Source organism: Protomyctophum bolini (genome assembly GCF_963924005.1).
Source record: "Protomyctophum bolini genome assembly, chromosome: 7".
NCBI lineage: Eukaryota > Metazoa > Chordata > Actinopteri > Myctophiformes > Myctophidae > Protomyctophum > Protomyctophum bolini.
Genome location: NC_137868.1, coordinates 4092379 through 4115514, shown reverse-complemented (window position 1 = coordinate 4115514; position 23136 = coordinate 4092379). Strand labels below are relative to the sequence as shown.

Genomic DNA, 23136 nt, shown 5'->3' with positions numbered 1-23136 from the left:
CTCTCTTTTGCCTCTATACACCTGCAAGAGACGGAAGCGGGTGGGTGCGGGGGGGGGGGTCTTCAGGGGGGTGGGGGGGGGGGGGTGCGGGCTCCACATGGTCTTGGGTGGGGGAGGGGCTACACAGGGTATGCTGCTTCACAAAGGGATCTCTGAATCCGGGACTTCACATTATTTCAGATCTATACGGTCAACGGCCAAGGGTGTCGAGTCCCCATGCACCCCCGACCCATACCGGCTTAATCTGCATCGTCGAGGGTGCTTTGAATTCAAACCAAGGGTGCTCTTGGCACCAGACCGACCTCTAGATCTATAGAGCGCCTCTGCGTTATTTAATTTTTTTAACCACAGGACCTTTTCACGGAGATCTAGCACAGCCCGGGATACACGGAACAAGACCCAACCAGCTCATAGCGTTGCTGTGAGCTCATAGTGTTGCTGTGAGCTCGTAGATCGGCTGGTTTCGTTGAGCGACTAAGTGTGAATCAGGCTAAAAAAAGATTACGGAGGAGAGCACAGCCCTGCGAACTGACCGTAAAATGTCTTAGGGGTGCTCCAATCCGATCAGGGACCGATCCCCGTGTCTTAGGGGTGGTTCAATGTGTGTTTTAACCAACACACACAGACGTAAAGGGTGTTCCGATAGAGCGCTGAGTGAGGCGGTTTCAGTATTCATTCTTTGGGGGACACAGCGGTGCAGCTAAAATGGTGTCGTCGGCGTGGAGCTTATTTAATGGGAGTCACGGCGGGGGGATTTTTACCGCGCGCTCGCTTGGCTCGCGGTAAACCATCCGTGTGCTTTCTACCGCTCAGCGACAGACAGACAGACAGACATTTGGGGTTTGAACCAGGCCTGTCACAATTATCACATAATGACATTATTTTTTGCACGACCGTCAATCGTTTGCAGAAATAAACGAGAAATACTTTGTAAATGTAGTATTTAAGTTATTTGTCATATTTACCCTATAGTGTGCAATTTTTAAGTGGTGCAACCACTTCTACAACCAGCTCGCAAGTCCGTGTACCTGTTTGTTTGTGATGTAGGCACGTCAAATGAGCACGAGTGGTGTGCGCACGCGTGAAATTGGAACGACAGAAGTATGTGCGCACGCACCCGCGTGTGTGTAGTGCCGTGCATGTGCGCGTGCACCCGCACCCGTGTGTGGATGTCGTTGCTAGATAATTAGCGTCAATGCTAGCGAGCTAAAATATAGCCATCGTTGCTCTAGAAAGCACCAATGTTTCCATCTAGACCACCGGATTATCAGCAAAAACCTCCGAAAATCGCGCTAATGGACCAAACCATGGAGAGCTCCGTAGATTAGGAGTTATTCAGCTTTTAGAGAGGGGAGTTGCGCCACTTGGTTCACACAGGTGTGATTTTTTTGATTACGAAGCCTAAAAGGCTAACTTAACCCATTTAGGCCTGAGGACGATTCTACAAAATGTCTTCTAAATCCTGACAGTTTTCTGAAAAACCCTGTGTTTCTACGTCAGTCGTTCTCAAACTATTTCATGTCAAGGACCCCCAGAATTATATGTATTTGGCCCGCCGACCCCAATCTCAAAATATGTTGTTCCAGGGACCCCAGAAGCAAAGATTTGAGTTAAAAACGTTATATATTAAAAGATATATCCACCACATTTTTTACGAATTTTCTAAAAATACCAGACCTACAAGCTTGTAGCGCAGCACTCGGTGCCGCGCTACGAGCTTGTAGATCTGCTATTTTTCAACAGCTAAATTATAACGTAATGCTTAAAACATCAAAAGGGGTTCCCTCGTCAACTTAGATGTGTAATCGTGACAGCCCTAGTTTGAACCTCTACACTTACTGTATATGTCACATTATTTTGGAGTTTCACGATATTCGATGGACGGACGATGGCTGCGTACTGCTCACAGGGGCAGACAAACAAACAAACAAACAAACAAAACAAATACTTTTAATTTTAATTATAGTTTTACATACCGGCACACGTCATTTCCTTTATTTGTTTTTGGAGACGGGAGGGGCGTCTAAAGTACTACTTTTTATCCCAATCTCTCTTCTTAAAGTTTTATTAGTAATTAATATTTTCATATTGTTTTTAATTAAGCCTGATTCATACTTAGCGGTGGCAACAGGGTAATAATATTAATAACAAACAAACTCTGTATAATAATATTAATCAGAGTTTGGCCTATAGTGTTCCACCAGGGGGAGCCGGTGAGTCGGGCTGCTGTGAGCAACAATGGCCCTGTGTACACATTACACAACCCTTTCACATTTTATAGATTTTATATACAGTAACCCAGCGTTATGATAAGCACATTGTCCTGGCAGGGCGGCAGCTCTGCAGCGTTACAGAACTGTAAACTAAGGGTCCGTTTGGTTCCAGTGTACACTACAGTACACTACAGTACACTCTCAGTGTTGTTACAGACCCATCTGGAAGCCCCTCTCGTAACTCCTGAGGGTCCGTGGACCACACTTTCAGAAACCACTTATTAGAGTTCAACGCTGCCCGGGTCCGACGGGTCGCACTACATTTCACGGCCTGGGATTGGTCCGGAAGTTATACAGTATTATTCTTTTTTTTTTTCCTGTCACACACAACCTCTTCTTTTCTGTGTTTAAAACTCCATAACAAAAGAACAACTTTTCCCGATATCCATTACAACCCTGAAAGATATATATATATATATATATATATATATATATACATACATACATCATCAGACAATAAGAAAGAAGCCGTTTTCCTTGACTTGCCATGTGTGGAACTTAACAAAAGCTGGCGAGGGCAAAACGGCGGTTTTCTAGAATGTAAAACATTAGAATGTCGACTGAATTCAGACTGTGTTTCTGTGTGTCTACAGGCCCTATGTGTGCCAAGCTTATGTATTATGTATGTTTTATTTTATTTTGTATTTCATTTTGTATTTTATTTTCTCAAGTGCATCTCTGGTTCAATCCATGCTGTTCTCGTCGAGTCGTGATATGTATTTTATTATAACTGAATTGTTACTTGGTCGTATAAGATGGCAGTGTACTACCAATGCCGAAAAATTGCAGATCTATAATAAGCTCACAACGTGCCGCGGTGCGATGCGTTGTGAGCTTATAGATCTGCTATTCCCGCCGTAAAGAACCAGGCTGGAGAGAACGGGGCGGGAAAAAAAAGGAATTTCTCACAGAATCGCAGACAGATAAGAATGTTTGTTTTTATTTGTATTCCTTTGTAAATGCCATGGGTTCGTTCGGCCTTGAGCGTATATACAGTAAACCGTTGCAAAAATGCTGATTCCAGCAGCAAGCACGGCAGTTTAAAAACCCACTTAACTCACTTAGAATCGTTGAATGCCTTCGTCCAGGTTAAAGGACCACTTCACCACTTTTCAACCTATCTTCATATAGTAGGTCCTCACAAATAATCATGACAAAATGGCACAATATTTTTCTACTCTACTCTGTCTGTGTCTCATAGGAGGGCTGTGGGCAGTTCAGAAACCGTCTTCCAGTGACATCATCGATGGGGAATATACAAGCTAATAGAAACGGCAGGCTTTCTAGTCCTGAAAAGTTGCAATACGAAAATGGAAGCCATCGTTCTCACGATAATGAAAATGTAAACATTTTTGTAAAATAAATCTTGTTTAAAAAAAAATCTGCCTAATGATGATGTCACTGGAAGACGGTTTCTAAATTGCCCACAGCCCTCCTATATGAGACACAGACTAGAGTAGAAAAAAATTGTGCCATTTTATCATGATTATTAGTGAGGACCTATTATATGAAGATAGGTTGAAAAGTGGTGAAGTGGTCCTTTAATGCCTCTGGTGGTGATTCATCCAGGTTACCCGTGCCTTTTTATTCTACGAGGCCAACAGCGTTCGCTCGTCTTTACGTGTGAAAGGGTTTAGAAGAGTCACGACAACAACGCGTCCATCCTTTCCCAGAACAGCGGGTTGGGACCCGGTTGTGGTTTTAGGACCCATATGTATGTGGGTTCCTTCATTAGTTTTGTTTCCTACATTTTGTTTATTATTTCAACAACAAAAAAAACATTCAGGAAAAACAAAAAAAAGCTACATTAATTCCATGAAGATAGAAATTCCCTAAATGAGAAAACAAACGTTTAACCCATTCTGACCTGAGATCAGATTCATACGAGGTTTCCACTGGACACACACTGGTCTGATTAACCCATTCTGACCTGAGATCAGATTCTAAAAATGTCAGTCGTTCTTCGATTTTTCAAAAATAGCAGACCTACAAGCTCGTAGCGCGCCACTCGGTGGCGCGCTATGAGCTTGTAGATCTGCTATTTTTCAATAGCTAACACCAAAATGGGTTCCCGTTCAGAATGGGTTAAGGATTATTAGTGAAAATGGCAGATCTACAAGCTCACAACGTGGTCTCTCTTTGTTTTGAGGTCTAATCTCTCTCTGTTGGGTCTCGACCTGAAAGGATTGGGAACCACTGATCTAATGCATATCAAACTATAATAAGGCTCCTTGAATCCTTCAAAAAGGTCGAGAAAATATGTACTGTATAAGTTAGGCTTATACGTTTAGGTACCGTCTCTGCAAAAAAACCCGTTAACAGGCACACGCTTAAATAAGAAATATCCAGAGAAACATTTTCCGATGCCTTTGATGCGAGCGATTATTAGAAAGAAAGAAAACATATTTGTCTTTGTTAGTTTTTAATTTGTTTCTTCTATTTATAGGTGTGGTCCCTGTGTAGTTTGTATCTGGATCGGGCCCGCCGTAACTCGCCAAAACGTGTAGAAAACTCGCCAGAATGTGAAGAACACTCGCCGCGGGACGACTCTTCTTCACATTCTGGCAAGTTTTCTTCACTTTTCGGGGCACTTTTCAGCAGCTGCAGCTGCAAGTTTCTGAATGTTCTCAGAGCCTGCATCTCCTCGTATTCCTCTCACCAACAGTGTTAATGTTCCTACTTCCTAAGAGACTAATCACACTTTTAGGTGCTCACAGAGACTGTGTGCTCTCACCAACAGTGTTAATGTTCCTAAGAGACTAATCACCCTTTTAGGTGCTCATAGAGACTGTGTGCTCTCACCAACAGTGTTAATGTTCCTCGATCTTTAAACTATGACAATTTCGTCAAACAAATACAAACTTGTCTAAAATGTCAGGGAGGGACTATATAGTGGAGAAGAGATCCAGTACAACTAAGTCGTTTTATACTTGGTTTTGCGTGCGGGTTTGTCACATTCTGAAAGTAGCAGATCTACCACCTCGATGTGTCACGCTTGCGACACGCTGTGAGCTTGTAGATCTTGTACTTTTCGGCATTCAGCTAATGAATTGCATTTTTATTTTTATAGCGCTTTTCCAAGTGCTCAAAGCGCTTTACAATGGTTCATTTATTCATACATTGGGAGGTGAAGCGGCGAACAGTCGACACCAGCGTCCTCACTTCCCACATTCACACACCAATGGTGGCATGAAGCTCACACCAACCAACTCATTGGAAGAGCTAGAGAAGCTATAAGAATCAATCAGACTCCATCGCAGCCTGCTATGAGATACATTTCAGCTAAATCAACCGTAGGTTTAGTCGACTGACTAAAACCATATGGTTTTTAAGTCAACTAAAACTAAAACATTTCAAAAGACTATGCCTAAACTACGACTAAATGAAGATGTGCCGTCAGAATCAACACCGCTCACCACCGACACTAAACCAATGCAACGTGGACAAGCCTGCCGTCGTTTGTTTTTAGTCCTTAAGAAGCATATTTATTATACGATTGTTACTATTATAAGCACTTCGTTTGTAGGCCCGAAGTTAATCGAATCTTCCACTGTATGACGTACCGTAGATTTATAATGTAACCTAATGTATTACAAGGGTGGGGGGGGGGGGGGGGGGGGGGAGGGAGAAGAGAACACAAACAAAGTCCAATACTTTTACTAGCGTGTAATTAATTACTCGTTTTGGAGGGTGAATGAATGGGGATTTCGTTGTTTTTATACATTTTAGTTTCTGATAAATGAATACAATGCCCTCCGTGTGTAAGGAACTCTGGGGGTCGAAGAGCTCTGTTTAGATTATTATTATTTTTTTGTATCTTAACGTGAATGTTTTCACACGGAACGAGATGGAAACGATTGTTCGCCGGATCTCGTATCGTCGCTGTGGGGGGTTGTAAAAACTGTTCATGTCCCGAGCGGGAAACGAGGGTAAAAATGTCACGTGTTTCCAAATGTAGTGAAGTAGTTATTATTTAAATACTAGTAGTTATTATTTATACTAGTAGTTATTATTTATGCTAGTAGTTATGTATACTAGTAGTTATTATTTAACTTAACCTTTGTGCCCACATATATGGAGCTGAGTGATTTGTTGGTGATTGATGCAACACACTCCATATTTGGACGTAGCTCCATATATGGGCACAAAGGGGGGACACACACACGCACGCCCGGACAGACATGATCTGCTAGGTCTCATAGTAAGTGCTCACTGCGTTCGCAAACAACTGACGGTGACAAAACAATGTTATAACTGCCACCGAATTAGTTAAACGTTCAGTCAATACACACTATCTATATTTGACTGTATGATCAAATATGAGTGATTGTGATTGTATATCGTTAAACGATACAGAGCAACCTCCCCGCCGTGACAATATGCACCGCAGAGACAGTCTGTGTATTTTTGGACCACAATTCTTATATGAAAGAAACGGTTCTATAAGGTTATTCTCCATAGAGGAAAAGCTTCCGCGACAGACCCAGGGGATGAACGAGTCGACGTCAGGACTTCTTGTTTTTTAGTCACAAACTCTTGTCAATAGTTGTCTTTTGTTTGAATATTTATAAAACTCGCACAGAACACTATAAACCACTCAAAAATGATTTATTTTTGCTAGGTTTGTGTGACACTTGTACGGTGAAGTTATACAAAATATATATATATGGACATACGATGTTTTTCCCCCCCGACCGCGACGATATGTTTTCAAAGGCCCCGAGAGAGTTGTTGTTGTTGTTGTTGTTGTTGGTTGCCAGTGGTGGTAAAAAGTACTAACTTTTTATTTATTTTTACTTAACCCATTCTGACCTGAGATCAGATTCATACGAGGTTTCCACTGGACACACACTGTTCTGATTAACCCATTCTGACCTGAGATCAGATTCTGGAAATGTCAGTAGATTTTTTCAAAAATAGCAGACCTACAAGCTCGTAGCGCGCCACTCGGTGGCGCGCTGTGAGCTTGTAGATCTGCTATTTTTCAATAGCTAAAGCATGACATGATGCTAACACCAAAATGGGTTCCCGTTCAGAATGGGTTAAGAGTAAAAGTCCAGAATTAAACATCTTACTTGAGTAAAAGTACAAACGTATAAAGTAGCCTACTCTTTATGCAGAATGTCCCATTTCCCACCGTTTTCATATGTATTCAATAATGGTTTTGTAAATAGCATCTACTGTACAAGCTCACAATGCGTCGCGCCGCGAGCTTGTAGATCGTCTATTTTTAAAATGGCCCGAAAATGCATATATAGGGGCTGGAGTGGTTAATGTGTGTGTTGGTAATAATAATAATCCAAATCTCATGCAAAGGAACTTTAAAGGTATATTCAGTGATTTCACTCAAAAAACCTTAGGTTTCGTTTTTGGCTGGGACCTAAGCCTTCGTCCAATCAGGATAGAGAGTCAAAAACGAAACCTACGGTTTTTTGACCCCAGGGGTTAACTGGGGACAGGGAGGAACTCCTTATATGGTCAGCACACTCTATAGTAGAGAGGATTATCACAACAAAACAAAAAAATAAGTGTTATTTGAATTAAGTGAAATCACTTACTCTACCTTTAAAATAAATGTATTTGAGTCATAGTAATGTTATATAGTAAAAGTATTGGAATTGGGAAATACTCAAGTAAAAGTCCAAATACCTCAAGTAAATGTACTTGGTAACTTTCCGCCACTGCTGGTCACCGCCGCCTCCAGCTCGGACGACTATATTTTTACTGTGTATAAAAAAAATGTGTAAAATATGATGTAAATATAGAAGTCACAGAAATGCCTTCTCCATGCAACGATGTGCTGCCTGTTCTTATATCTTCTGCCATGTTTTCATTCAAGTGGTGGTGATGATGATCTTGTTTTGTTTTTTCATATTGTCACTGATTTGAAAGGATTAAACATAATATTTTATAATTCTTGATGATTCCGTCTCGCTCATTCCGCAGCTATATCTTCTCGCGAATGAGCTGTTCAGTGTATACTCACGTCATAGGGCCGATTCATACTGCTATTTTAGAGCCGAATAAAAGTCGGTTCGGCTCTGTAGAGCCTACAATGTGACGTCATTTGGCTCTGTAGAGCCTACAATGTGACGTCATTTGGCTCTGTAGAGCCTACAATGTGACGTCATTTGGCTCTGTAGAGCCTACAATGTGACGTCATTTGAGGTTCTGAAGTCCTGAAGTCGTCTCTTCGGTGCTACTGAAAATTTCTGACGAGCCGAAATCATTTCGGCACTACAGCGCCGAAACAGAGGTAAAATAGGAGTATGAATCGGCCCATAGTCATGTGACATCAGTATGTGTGTGTGTGTGTAAGTATATATTTTATTAGTGCATCTATATAGCGCTTTGAAGCACTTTACAATGATTTAGTCTGCTTGCCAGCCCATATAGAGCCCCATTTGTAGCACCGTAAAGTTTTATGTTAGAAATGTCTAGTATTTAGCATTTAGAAACTGCCAGATGCTAACTTGCATATGTTGAGCAATTTATATAATAGGGGGTTATTATAATTATGTGACCATACCATTAACAACCTACAGTATGTAATGTAAAAAATGTCAAAATGGCATCATATTAACAGTAACACACAGCCTGCTGAGCATTTCAGAGAAATGCTTTCCCGGGGTGCTGAGGGATTAGGTTCAAAGCAGAAGGACTTTTTCCAAGGCCCACAGGCAGCAAACGTCGTCTGCGAGAATTTTCACACTACTTACCTCAAAAGAAAGCTTATGTTGTCGGCTCTAATACTTTTCTTTTCATTCTGGAGTTATTGTAACACCTGCTTTTGTCTAAAAGTGGTGTTTTTTAACCGAAAGTTGTCCAGCATTTATCCATTTAGAAATTACATTTGTTAATGTTATGAATGTTAATGAAAATACACAAACATATTTTGTGTTGAATATTTTCATTTAAATACTTGCCATATTGTTTTAATATAACACATAGGCCTATTACATAATATTACAATAACACATGAGTCATTCATGTTTCACACATACAATGGCACACACGTGTGATGATCAGATTTGCATTTATATTGTAGGCTATTATTTACTGTATGTTGTTATAGGCCCGTTATTTATTCTGCAGAAACACAGATAAAAAAAACAACTACATACTCTAATATTGTTTTGACTTATTGTAATTTACAATGCAGATGTTTAAAATATAGCAAAAACAGCGTTTTGAGCTTGTAGATTGGCTATTTTTGCTCCTGTATATGCAATGTGGCCCTCTGGAGTGTGTGTGGAAATATAGTGGCCCTCTCCATCTTCAAAGGTCCCCACCCCTGCAATAGGTGACACTCCACAGTATACAAGGGTATAGGAAAATGTGCCAAGCAGCCAATTAAGTGTCCAATTTGTGAATCAATAGCCATTTTAAATCTGTAAAAAAAAACTTTTAGGGCACATGTAAGTAGGCTACTCTAGTATACGCCATTTAAAAATACATATCATGAATGCATTTTTAAATACATGTATGACATTTAAAAGAACACATTCATTACGAGGTCTCCTCAAACTCTTATTCTGAAGGCCTTATCCTAGCTATAGCTCCCAACCCGGAAGTAAACTGGAAGTGCATTCCTAGCTTAAAAGACAGCTGTCTGCAGCCAGACAGGCAGACACTATTGGTCCGTCCATAAAATAGTGAACAGACGTTTTCTTAACCCAGTTGGACGTGTTGAGGGACAGTCTGCCGTTTTCAACCTGAAGACACAACGAGGACAACCCAGATAGAGGTCTGAGCAACCAGATCTTCACTCTAACTTGTTGAGAAAACAGTGAGTAAAGAACTATTATAGTATCTGTACAGAGTAAACCTCAGCTCTGGTCCATAGCCCTAATGCTAATCCTGCCCTAATGCAGTGCAGAATTAGCATTAGGGCTATATGGACATGTAAACAGCTGATACCTTCTTATGTACAGCTGAGCTTTGAGGGTCTGTGTGTGTAAACACAAACATTGAAGACGAAATTGTGTAAACACAAACATTGAAGACGAAATTGTGTAAACACAAACATTGAATACGACATTGTGTAAACACTAAACAAAAACATTGAAGACAAAAGTATGTAAACACAAACATTGTTGACTTGAAGACAGCAGTGAGGACGCATATTTTTGATTGGCCGGTGTGAATGGGGTGGGAGACGTGCTATTGGTTGAGACAGATGATGTATGATTACATGATGATAAAGTGCACCCCTCACTTCACACAGGTGTGATTTTTTGAGTCCAGCTTCTGGGGTGTGTGACTGTGTTAAATGCCATTGACAATGAATGGACAATTTAGAGACATAACATACATGCGTAACAAACGTTGACGAAGGTGGGGACGAAAATTCGCATTGGCCGGAATAAGATGATGTAGCCTATGATGATTGAGCGCCTCTCACTTCACACGGGTGTGATTTATTTGGCTTTGGCAATGTAAACAACTATTTCATGCCAATACAGCTCCTTTTGAATTGAACTGAGTTACCTAATATTATTGTTGTTCTTGTTGACATCACTGTGTCTCAAAGTCTTCATTCCTTTGCATGGTTTCAGACCAGTGTGTGGAGTCCAGACTGCAGGTGAAGATGAACTCTCCAGACTCTTCCAGGGACATTTCTATTAAACAGGAGGAACCTGAAGACCACCCACACCTCGGTACGTTTCATTTTTTCTTTCTCTCTCTCTCTCTCTCTCTCTCTCTCTCTCTCTCTCTCTCTCTCTCTATCATGACAATGTTTATGTCTCGACATGCATATAGCCATCAATACTGTATTCAACAGACGTCGTTTCGAGGAAGCAATCTGATTGGTTGAAGTGGCCACCTTCAAACGAGCATGATGAAACACCTAATCAAAACAAAATAATCACACCTGTGTGAAGTGAGGGGCGTTAATATATTAAAGTCCAACTCATGTTGATTAGGTGATGTAATGATGATGTAAAAACAAACGGTGCAAACATTAAACAATAACTAAAGACAAACGATAAACCTGTGTCTAGGAGGGCCTGAAAAATCAGCTGTGCTGAGTCTCGCTGCGGAGCCGACTGGGTTGCTGGCTATAGCGATATTCTTGGAACATTTTTGGCCATAGTTGCTCAGTAAGGGACAGGTCGAAATGTAAGTAGGGATACCCCCCTGGAGGAAATGTATGTGCCCTGATATAAAATACCATCACCCTCCCTCTGAATGAAAATTAAAATCCAGTCCCCTCCCCAAGTGATTAAACAAAAATGAAGCAACCTCCCCTAACATGACATACCTCAGTAAAAAATATGCCTAAAACCCTCATCTTTATTTCAAACTTAAACATCAGTAAAAGTAGATTATTCTGAGAAAATAAATTGTCATAGAGCGTCCCAGTCCCGCCCTCTTTCATAACGACGCCAGGCCCAGGAAATGATTCCCAATGCATTTTCCCCATAGACATTTAAAAAACTATTTATTTAAAGACGTTTACGCCGCAGGCAAAGTCAACTCGAGTTGTGACAAATCATGACGACAAACACAATATTTTGGACCAAACAAATAATTACAAAGAAGAAAAACAACAAAAAAAGTGTTGTAACCTGCCGTTTTTTTCTGCTTTCTAATTATTTGTTCGGCCCAAAAAGGTTTGGGCCGAACAAAGTTTGTTGTCATGATTTGTCACGACAAGAGTTGGCTTTGTACGAGGCTTAAAAGGTCTTTAAATAAATACTTTTTGAAATGTCTGTCAGGAAAATGAACAGAGAATCATTTCCTTGGTAGGGGGCGGGATCGACTGCGACACTCTATTCATCCTGTTTTTGAATCCTGATCAACAACGATTATTGTCCCATTCTTAATCCAGTGTTGACTATCATGTTCTATGTTTCTGCTCCTAGACGTCCTGCACATGGTTGTGTGTAAAGAGGAGGTTTCCCCTAAACAGGAGAGCAGCCCCAGTCTGCTCCAGGAGGAACCACAGCCTCCACACATTAAAGAGGAAGAGGAGGAGCTACTCCAAAGACCAGAGGAGCCCACTGGATCAATGTTGACATTACTAGCAGTGAAAAGTGAAGATGGGGATGAAGACATGTCTTCACACTGCTCTGAAGTTGAATCTGACACTGAAGACAGTTTTGATTGGGATGAGACCAGTGGAGGTCAGTCGACTTCAAACACCAGCTCTATAAGCAGGAAGAGAGAACAGTTTAGCAAGACTTTAACTCAGCCAGGAGAAGCTTGCATAGACGTCCTGAATATCACAGGGAAAAAACAAATCTGTAAACATTGTGACAAGAGTTTCAAATACTCATGTCAACTGAAGACACACCAGCGTGTCCACACTGGAGAAAAACCTTTCCGTTGTACACTGTGTGACAAATGTTTTGCTGTGTCAACGTCTCTGAAAATACACCAGCGTATACACACCGGAGAAACACCATACGACTGTAAACTCTGTGACAAGAGTTTCAAATACTCAGGTCAACTTACGACACACCAGCATACCCACACTGGAGAAAAAAGTTTCCGCTGCACACAACCTTTCCGTTGTACACTGTGTGACAAATGTTTTACCGTGTCAAGTTCTCTGAAAGCACACCAGCGCATCCACACCGGAGAAACATATTGTACACTGTGTAACAAATATTTTGCTACGTCAAGTTCTCTGAAAACACACCAGCGTATCCACACCGGTGAAAAACCTTTCAAATGTAAACGTTGTGACAAGAGTTTCAAATACTCTGCTCAACTGACCACACACCAGCGTGTCCACACTGGACAAAAACCTTACCGGTGTACAACATGTAACGATAGGTTTTCCACGTCATGTTCTCTGAACAAACACCAAGGTGTCCACATTGGAGAAAAACTCTACCACTGTACACATTGTGGCAAGAGCTTGAGAGTGTTGGGTAATCTAAAGACACACCAACGTGGCCACGCTGGAGAAAAACCTTTCCACTGTAAACATTGTGACAAGAGTTTTACTTTGATCGATTGAATACCTTATTAGACAGACATGCAAACGGCAACAAGACACTTTAAAGGGCTGTATTTTGCGTGTCTTAAGTACCAGGTCTTATTACTTAACTTAAGACCTGGAGGCGTGATCAATGCCATTTGGCTATTCTGAGTGGCCAAAGAGCATTGACCACGCCTCCAGGTCTTAAGTTAAGTAATAAGACCTGGTACTTAAGACACGCAAAATACAGCCCTTTGTCTAAAAGGGCCCAAAAATAAGTCATTGCGGTCTAATTTCCTTTCGGGTCCTATGGAATCAATTCATAAACAAGATAACAAAATTCAATATCATCGCAAAATATAAAACACTATGGGCCCCATTTTAGCTCACTGGGAGGATCAAAATGAATTATGTTGGTAGGGAGGTGAATAGTGACTGTAATCTGTTATATTGAATTTGTACTGATTTATTGATTATGCTTATAACTGCTGTGTTCTGTATGGCGCCGCATTTCCTATAATAATGTCCTGCAGTTAAAGAAAGTTGTAATTATTTAAATTAGGCTATAGGCCTATCACCAAGATGGAATGAGAGTCACTATTGGGTAGTAGTAGTAAAAATGATAACATGCATCTATAGATCTAAGACAGGGGTGTCCACACTTTTTGGACTTGAGAGCTACTTTCAAAATGACCAGCTCAACTAGATCTACCCACCGGAAACATTCCAATACCGTTGCTGAACATGGCTTTGGAATAGTGGCGCTGGCAAGACATTTAAGACAAATGCACTTGGAATGGGAACGGGGGGAAATGGAATATGTAGAGTTTTTTTGTATCTACCGACATTTAGTATCACAATACCTTTAGACAAAGTATTGCATTATGGGTTTGAGCTGACAGGCACTTTTTTATGTCAGTCAAGTCAACTGAATTCAAGTGGCAGATGCCAAAAATTGTTTTTATATAAAAAATTAAATATCTTTTCATGTGATCTACCTGCACAGGCTTTGTGATCTACTTTTTGGGCACCCCTGATCTAAGAGGTTCTCCGTCCTAACATCGTTTGAGTATTGACAATAAATGTTTAGTTATAAAATCAGAACTGAACTAAGCAGGGCAACTACACTTATTCTTATAGTTAATGTACTGTGCTCTGTACTGTATTGTAGTCTACTACATGTGCTCTGTACTTTGATTACATTTGGAAAGAATCTTTGAGAAATGACAGAGTTACCGCTTGGGCGGCCCAGTTCCAGCGAGCCTTCCCACGTCCGAAACGGCCGAGAAGTGACCGTTAGCGTTTGGGGGTCCCCGGAACATCCAAAGCCCCAGGAACACACTCAGGGGGCCTGTCCTGTTTCAGCGAGCCTTCCCGCGTCCGAATCGGTTGAGAAAACGACGGAGTTACAGACACGGGGACACGCATACATACATTGGGACACACATAGCTGCTTAATGGAGCGGAGGCACCGCTCAAATACAACACCTTGGATCTAGACAACTTAATAGATTCAAAATAACGAGCTGGAGTGCATTTCTAGGTATGGATTTGTATTCACTCATTCACTGCAGAGATTGTACATGATGCCTTTGGAGTGTGGTGTGGTAGAGGACATCTCCCCCAACGTGTGCATGCGTGTATCACGACACCTGCTTCGAAGGACCATTTTTGTCCAGCGTTCACTTTTTTTTCTCGCACTGGAAGGCCCTCCACACTTTTTTTATACCTCTCCCGCTTAGCCGAGAGTGTGGCGTTGTAGAGGAGGTCTCTCCGAATGCTTAGGTATGTGAGACGAGTTAAAACAAAGTACCGTTTTTTGTCCAGCGTCAAATTTGTTACGGCCATGCACTTCAGTGAACAGCTTTTTTATGATATTAGGCCTACTTTTTATATTAATTATCTTTTATTTACTTTTCTTTTACTTACATTTCATTTACATACAGTTACAAAATTCAACATAGCCTATAAAAAATACATTTCCTAACTAAACAACCCCAACCTGACCCCCGACCCTTCCTAGTACAAATTACTATCAAATGCATTATTTATTTATTTTACAAAGAAACATTGTGTTGTAGAGCATCGTTTAAATGCTTAATTTATAGTTTTAATGTGCAAATGAATAGTTTTTAATGGATTCAGTTTACTCTAGAGGGTACTCTTATTTTGAAGAGATCGTTACATTTGCTAGCTTATGTTTGGCAGCTTGACACTGGCCTGGTAAGCACTGAAGCACACTATCAGCAGCAGAGCAGAGAATGAACGGAGTTCAACGGACATGAAACGGAGAGAAGGTCTGTGTCATAATATCAGTTTTCAGCACAAACCTTTGTGTGTAACTTGTGTCTAAGGTCGTCTTTGCTCCACAGTCTGTGTAAAGAGGGACACTAGAGGCTGGCACGTGGGGGAATTTACACACAAAGTCTGTTTGTTTTGTGGGCTAGTGCTAATTAATGCTAAAGCTCGTCCGTCCATTACTAGTGAACAGTAGCTTGGACGTGTTTAATAGCAAGATAGACATTACAAGAGCGAGGCAGTTTGCGCAAAATAAGTTTCCATGGACAAACCCTCACTATGGCCAACAGACGATTCAAACGAAGAAATGCATATGATGCAGCTTTTAAATTAAAGGCAGTCGATCTGGCTGTTAAAGAAGGAAACAGAGCTGCTGCACATACCCTTGACATAAATGAATCAATGGTGAGACGTTGGAGATGCCAGCGTGAAGAACTGGCTCAATGCAAAAAGGCGAAGAAAGCTTTCAGAGGTAACAAAAGCAGATGGCCCGAACTTGAAGACTCTCTTGGAGATTGGCTGAACACACAGAGAGCGGACGGCCGAGGTGTTTCCACCGAGCAGATCCGACTGAAAGCCAAAACAGTCGCCACCGAAATGAACATCGAAGACTTTAGAGGTGGACCATCCTGGTGTCTCAGATTCATGAAACGAAAAGGACTGTCCATCAGGACTTCTGGTAGGCTGGTTATATTTTAAGCAGCCGTGTTTATACTGCACCTGTAGGCCTATACTGCCGTGTTACAGGCACTTTTAATATTGATATTATATATATTGATATATATATATTGATATTGCCTCGTTGAGTGATGCGCTTTCTTCGAATGCTGTTAAACATGTTAAAGTTTGTTTCTGAAACGCTATACATACAGTACAGAGTACAGTTTACACACAGCACAATACAGTGCATGTTCCGTATTGCACTACATGGTAACACTTGAATAAGTTATGCAAATATCATAGAAATATGCACCTTGAAAAATGTTTAGATTGTCATTATCGTGAGAACGATGGCTTCCATTTTCGCATTGCAACTTTTCAGGACTAGAAAGCCTGCAGTTTTTATTAGCTTGTATTCCCCATCGATGATGTCACTGGAAGACGGTTTCTGAACTGCCCACAGCCCTCCTATGAGACACAAACAGAGTAGAAAAAATATTGCTCCATTTTTTCAAGATTATTAGTGAGGACCTATTATATGAAGATAGGTTGTGAAGTGGTCCTTTAACTAAATTAACTAGTTAACAGTTAATTTAGTATTTCCCTCCCTCTATGAAATCTGAAATGATATTGTATACAGATTTATTTGATTGTATAGTAGTCGATCTCTATACTCTTCTTTAAAATTAAGAAAGAATAACATGACACAGAGACGGTCACTGCTTAATTTAATTAATTTAGGACCTTCCTTCTAGCAGTTAATTTCGTTTTATTAAACACGTTTCTCCTGATTTAGCCCCTTTTTTGTAATGGCATCATCATGCTATTATGCCCGTGGATATGCAGAGTGAACTTAACTTAATGATAAATTAATATGATAATACCTTTTATATAATCAGTATAATAGTGGGGCGAGATCATAGATGGAAAAAGGGCGACCGTACCTGGTGCAGAAACCTTTACATATGGTAATTAACATTAAAACACCTTTTCCCTAAATTTGGCTGGTGCGGCTTATATTCAGGTGCGCCTATAGTCCGGAAATATTTTTTGAGTTAGTCCACTGCACACTCTACCGATATTGCCAAGAGAAAAACCCTCATAGCGAAGATTTTTTATTTTAGTTTTTAATTTAATTTAAATTTTACAGCAAAAAAAAATAAGAAGGAATATCCAGCTAAAGGTCCAGCTAAAGCCTGACATGGTTCTGCAATACAATAATGGAGTCTGACGACTAAATTAATGTAATCTCTCTGACATGCACTTCATCTGATGTGTGTGTGCACTTTACAGCCACAGCACGCAACCACAGCGCTCTTTCGCACAGATAGCGTACATGCAAACAGATCATACCATAAGATTAGAGATTATACTCCATGCTTAGGCCATTTTGCCCTAACCGACTGCCAATATTATTGTTATTCTTGCTGTGTCTCAAAGTCATCATTCACTTGCATGGTTTTAATTTCAGACCAGTGTGTGGAGTCCAGACTGCAGGTGAAGATGAACTCTCCAGACTCTTCCAGGGACATTTCTGTTAAAGAGGAGGAACCTGAAGACCACCCACACCTCGGTACGTGTCATGTGCACTCTCTCGCTCTCTGTCTCCGTCTATACGATATTAGCAAAAATATCATGAGATTCATGACAATGTTAATACAACACATTGTTTCGAGGAAGCAATCTGATTTTCAAACGAGCATGACGGGACGCCTAAACAAAACTCAGCTGTGCTGAGTCTCGCTGCTCTCCCACAGCAGAGCCGACTGGGTTGCTGGCTAGCGATTTTCTTGGAACATTTTTGGTCGTAGTGGCTACATCTGTCATTAACAATGTTTTTTGTCTTTAGGGCCCCTCCTGCTGTATTTCCAGCTTTGAGGGTTTGTGTAAACACAAATATTAATAGGGTGAGACTCTTAGATTGAAAGCCTATTCGGCCCAAAAACTGGGAGTCAGCTAGGAAGTAAAAATCCGCTATGTAATTTAATTTACCCAAAACATATTTTCTGTAAGCGAGGATCATATCGTTTAGAGACATGAGCTTGTTTTGAGCCAACAAGAAGAATCTGATATATTTGTATTCTAAATCTGCGTCCTCATAGACAGGATATTATTATTTTTTTCACTGCACGAGTGTTATGAGCACATGCAGGACACAGTTGATCACTGTAATCAATTGATATTAAATTAGGCATCCAAAGGTGATCTTGGCGTTCGGGGCCTTTGGACGGGAGGCGTCAAAAGGCGATTTCCGGCGCCAAATGAGTTAAATGCCATTGACAATGAATGGTCAGCTTTGATTGCTGTGTTTGTGCACATTTTCCACACTTAGTGGAGGCATGCGTCATCTCAAGCATCAAATAATCTTGAGAGCATGTGTGATAAGAAATATTTTTCCATTGTTAAAAGAGAGTTTAAATAAGAAGGTGAACTCCCAATTAGAGCTTTATAGATAAATAAAAAACAATGCTGGTCTCTCCTAGTCACAAGGGAGGACCAACCAACTTATTGTATACAGTATGCAGTGATGGGTGTTATAGCCATCGCCTGTTATAAATCTGAGGACAGAATGATAACCTGAGACCAAACTTTTAATGTTAATGTTTAAGTTGTATGAAATAATTGCCAATAATATAGTGGTTGCAACTGTATTCATTGATTGCCAGAGTCATTTGTTATTTGTATTGTTTTTTGTGTCCATATCACTACGCCCCAAAAAATAATTCAATGTGATAGAGGGGTCAAACTTGAACGAAGGTTGTGCTAATATTTTAGAAATTAGGTCAACAATACAAATGACGGTAGTTTTGTGGATTCATTTACGTTTAATAAGTGATCCCAGTGCCCGCAGCAAAATGACGCTTGCGATCTTATTCTTTCAGTCATGACCCACTATAGATTTTAATCTATCTGCAATACTAACGTTTTATATCAAGATAAACGATAATGACTATGGTCCCATTCCCAATCCAGTGTTGACTATCATGTTCTATGTTTCTGCTCCTAGACGTCCTGCACGTGGTTGTGTGTAAAGAGGAGGTTTCCCCTAAACAGGAGAGCAGCCCCAGTCTGCTCCAGGAGGAACCAGAGCCTCCACACATTAAAAAAGAGGAGGAGGAGCTACTCCAAACACCAGAGGAGCCTGCTGGATCAAGGCTGGCATTACTAGCAGTGAAGAAAAGTGAAGATGGGGATGAAGACGTACCTTCACACTGCTTTGAAGTTAAAGTTGAATCTGACACTGAAGTCAAGGAAGACAGTGATGACTGGGATGAGACCAGTGGAGGTCAGTCGGCTTCAAACACCAGCTCTACAATAATAACCAGGAAGAGACAAGGAGACACGGAGGAACCGAGCAGGACTTTAACTCAGTCAGGAGAAACGTGCACAGACGCCCTGAATATCACAGGTGAAAAACAAATCTGTAAACATTGTGACGAGAGTTTCAATAGTGAGCTATTACTGACGATACACCAGCGTACCCACGCCGTGCCCACACCAGGAAGACCTCACCGCTGTACAACGTGTGACAAATGTTTTAATCAGTCAAGATCTCTGAAACAACACCTGCTCATCCACAGCGAAGAGAAATCTTTCCACTGCGAACATTGTGACAAGAGTTTCAATACCCCGGGAAAACTGTTGACACACACGCGTACCCACACTGGGGGAAAACCTTTCAGCTGTACAGTGTGTAACAAATCTTTTGCTGCGTCGGGTTATCTGAAAGTTCACCAGCGTGTCCACACTGGAGAAAGACCGTTCCACTGTCAACATTGCGACAAGAGTTTCAAAGACTCGTATAATCTGAAAAAACACCAGCTTGTCCACGCTGGTGAAAAACTTTACCGCTGTACACATTGTGACAAGAGCTTGAGAGTGTTGGGTAATCTAAAGACACACACTTTCCACTGTAAACATTGTGATAAGAGTTTCAGTTTGATTGTTTGATTGATTGAATACTTTATTAAAGAGAAATGCAAACAGCAACAGAGTACAGTCAAACGGTCTAAAATCATCGTACATCACATTCCGTGCTCACTTTCTCAGCCAATCAAATCGTTTCTGTGGTACAAACACACAATGCTGGGCATAGGAGGCGCTAGCGCCACTCAACAATAACGGAATACAATATCATCTATCATATAACGGGTCGCTTCTCTAGTCGACGAGCGTAAAGGAACGCCTAATCAAAACACAAATCAGCTGCTCTGTTCTCCCAGAGTGCAGCTGACTGGGATGCTAGGCTAGCGAGTTTCTAGGGACATTTATGGTTGTAGTGGCTACATCTGTCATTAAAATATATATGTTGTGTGGGGAGTTAATACAGACACACTCATATGGGAAGAGTTGGTATTGGGCTATTACAAAACCACAGGAAGAATGGCAGATCTAATGCTGGACATGCATTAATTTGGATAATGTCATTTAATCAACCATATTGATCATGCAAAAGTAGGAAACTATATGTGTACAACATCTTATAATGAAATAGTGAAGTGATCGGAATCCGATCATGCTTATGAGTGATGGAATTCATTGTTTATTGTAATAGAATTGTGGAATGAATCACGACTGATTGTTATATGCGGATAAATGACATTTCAGTATGGTTGTAAAATGACCCTGTTTAAAGTGATGATGGGAGAACTAGACTACCCTAACCCTAACCACACCAAAGGGTCCAGACGGTTTTAGCGTTGACTCCTTGCAACCGTTTGGACCCAAGGAGTTGCATGGTGACCCTTTGGTGTGGTCGGGGCTTAAAGGTCAGCTGGACATCAGACGATGTACACACACTGTTACAGACTAGTGATATTGTTTTTGGATCTTCTACAGTTGGACTGTGTGTTAAAAATCATGGCTTTCTGATCAGTCTTTCAACCCTGCTTCCCTTAACCGTAGGTGAGTACCTTGGGACCCTTTTTATGGCAAACCCCAGCCCAGGGCACTAGGGCAGGTGATATGAGCTCTCCATGTCTGCCAACTAAACCATGGTCAAAGAAGGAGAATGGATACACATTACACATAGAGTAGTTGTGGGGAACAAGTGTGTTAACCCATTCTGAACGGGAACCCATTTTGGTGTTAGCATCATGTTATGCTTTAGCTATTGAAAAATAGCAGATCTACAAGCTCATAGCGCGCCACCGAGTGGCGCGCTATGAGCTTGTAGGTCTGCTATTTTTGAAAAATCGAAGAACGACTGACATTTTTAGAATCTGATCTCAGGTCAGAATGGGTTAATCAGACCAGTGTGTGTCCAGTGGAAACCTCGTATGAATCTGATCTCAGGTCAGAATGGGTTAATACTAATACAGAGACACTCATATGGGACGAGTTAGTATTACAAAACCACCCAGGAAGGAGACAGATTGGCAGATCTAATGCTGGACATTAATTATTTGGATAATGTAATTTAATCAACTGTATCGATCATGCAGAAGTAGGAAACTATAACTGAGCGATAATGTGTACAACATCTGATAATGAAATGGAGAAGTGATCTGATGCTTATATGAGTGATGGAATAAATTGTTCATTGTTATAGAAATGTGACTGCGTTTGTGTTTGCATTCCAAACACAAACATTAAACGCCATTAACAATAAAGAGTCAATATGACTGTGAAGCCTGTACAACTAGGCTAAACAGCAGGGTAGTTTGACGCGTGCAGTGATTAATTCAAATGTCCAAAGAGTTTTCTTACTTTCGGATATGTCAATCCATTTATTGAAATCCACTTTCTTTCAGCAGTATAGTACAAACGTAAATAAACTGTGTAACTATTAAACAAACAAACAAACAAACTGAACCTATCGACCAGACGACCACGCACGGTCGAAAACTGTCTCGTCTTCCCCTGTCGCACCTGAGTGCCATCACAGTGACAGGTAATGAGTGTTTCTATGACAACCACCCACCAATCTGACTGACTGATAGCCATGACGTCATTAATTCGTTTAAATAAACAAAACGAAATAAACAAAAAGCATTTTGGCTCCTACAATGACGTCATGAGGCACATTTTCTCTTCATTGTCAATGGCGTTTACAAAACAAACATTGAACTAAACAGACACACATGGTGGACCCTCTTGTAAACAAGTGTAATGTTTAATTGGGTCGTCCACTCACAGTTAACAGTCTTTGTATATATTGAGTTTGTGCTTGAAATGTACTGTCATTCTGCAAACTGTTAATACATATTTCAATCAATCAAAACACATTAAACCTGTGTATATAAGGAGGGGCTGGCGTCCCTCAAAAATACATATGGCCTATCATAAATGCATTTTTAAAATGTCTTTAAAAAAAACCATTAATTACGACGATCTTATTCTGATGGCAACCGCAACCTTATATTTGCCTGAAGTGACTTATTATATTTGCTGACAGTACGGAGCTGAGAGTGGGTGGGTGGAATGACTAGAGTGGGTGGAGACTAGTCCTCTCCCGGGGTCCATGGGCGTTCCGAAGTCCGAACGTGCCCATATATGTATTATGTAAGCACTAAGCACAGTAAAGCACTGTTGTTCTGTCCAGTCAGTTTTGTGTTGAGTTTAGCCAGGAAGCGGAGCAGAGGACTTTAGTCAACCCATTTACCTCACCAAGACCCCAAAATGTCAGCAAGTAAAGTCACATCCGAAACGGTAAAAGCAGGCCTTAAGTGTAGACCATCAGAGCGGACCGAAGTTAAAGGATTATTTGGGGAGATGTCGTCCGAGGCCGATAGCTTTTCTGCCGCTACATCAAAGGAGCAACAGCCAGAGGCAGAGATCTACCAGCGAGCCATGCTGAAGCAGCCTGTGATCAAATTACACCGACTAGTGGAGGATCAGATCTACCAGCGAGCCATGCTGAAGGAGCCTGTGATCAAATTACACCGAGTAGTGGAGGATCAGATCTACCAGCGAGCCATGCTAAAGCAGCCTGTGATCAAACTACACAGAATAGTGGAGGAACGGATCTAC

The 23136-nt window shown here is 41.0% G+C and overlaps 3 protein-coding genes across 3 annotated transcripts in view; all 3 read left to right on the top strand.

Moving 5' to 3' along the window:
• The first annotated feature begins 9938 nt into the window (after positions 1–9938).
• Positions 9939–13267, top strand: LOC308319032 (uncharacterized protein). Its single transcript, XM_080768833.1, has 3 exons — positions 9939–10062; positions 10832–10933; positions 12143–13267. Exons 2-3 carry the CDS (start codon positions 10864–10866, stop codon positions 13243–13245), a joined length of 1173 nt encoding a protein of 390 aa, XP_080624959.1. The 5' UTR covers positions 9939–10062; positions 10832–10863; the 3' UTR covers positions 13246–13267.
• Positions 13268–15488: 2221 nt separating this feature from the next.
• On the top strand, positions 15489–20282 carry LOC308319031 (uncharacterized protein). The gene is made up of 3 exons (XM_080768832.1): positions 15489–16183; positions 17636–17737; positions 19172–20282. Exons 1-3 carry the CDS (start codon positions 15784–15786, stop codon positions 20113–20115), a joined length of 1446 nt encoding a protein of 481 aa, XP_080624958.1. The 5' UTR covers positions 15489–15783; the 3' UTR covers positions 20116–20282.
• Positions 15493–23136, top strand: part of LOC308317893 (uncharacterized protein) — a gene marked incomplete at its 3' end in the record, with an annotated part of 40263 nt that continues 32619 nt past the window's right edge. Inside the window, exon 1 of the mRNA XM_080767241.1 lies at positions 15493–15560. The remainder of the gene's footprint in view (positions 15561–23136) is intronic.

Bases quoted from the DNA above. Each gene is read 5' to 3' on its own strand.
- LOC308319032 (XM_080768833.1), top strand. From the start codon at position 10,864: ATGAACTCTCCAGACTCTTCCAGGGACATTTCTATTAAACAGGAGGAA. The intron at 10,934-12,142 runs GTACGTTTCATT...TTCTGCTCCTAG, and splicing joins TGAAGACCACCCACACCTCG to ACGTCCTGCACATGGTTGTG.
- LOC308319031 (XM_080768832.1), top strand. From the start codon at position 15,784: ATGGCCAACAGACGATTCAAACGAAGAAATGCATATGATGCAGCTTTT. The intron at 16,184-17,635 runs GTAGGCTGGTTA...TTTTAATTTCAG, and splicing joins ACTGTCCATCAGGACTTCTG to ACCAGTGTGTGGAGTCCAGA. The intron at 17,738-19,171 runs GTACGTGTCATG...TTCTGCTCCTAG, and splicing joins TGAAGACCACCCACACCTCG to ACGTCCTGCACGTGGTTGTG.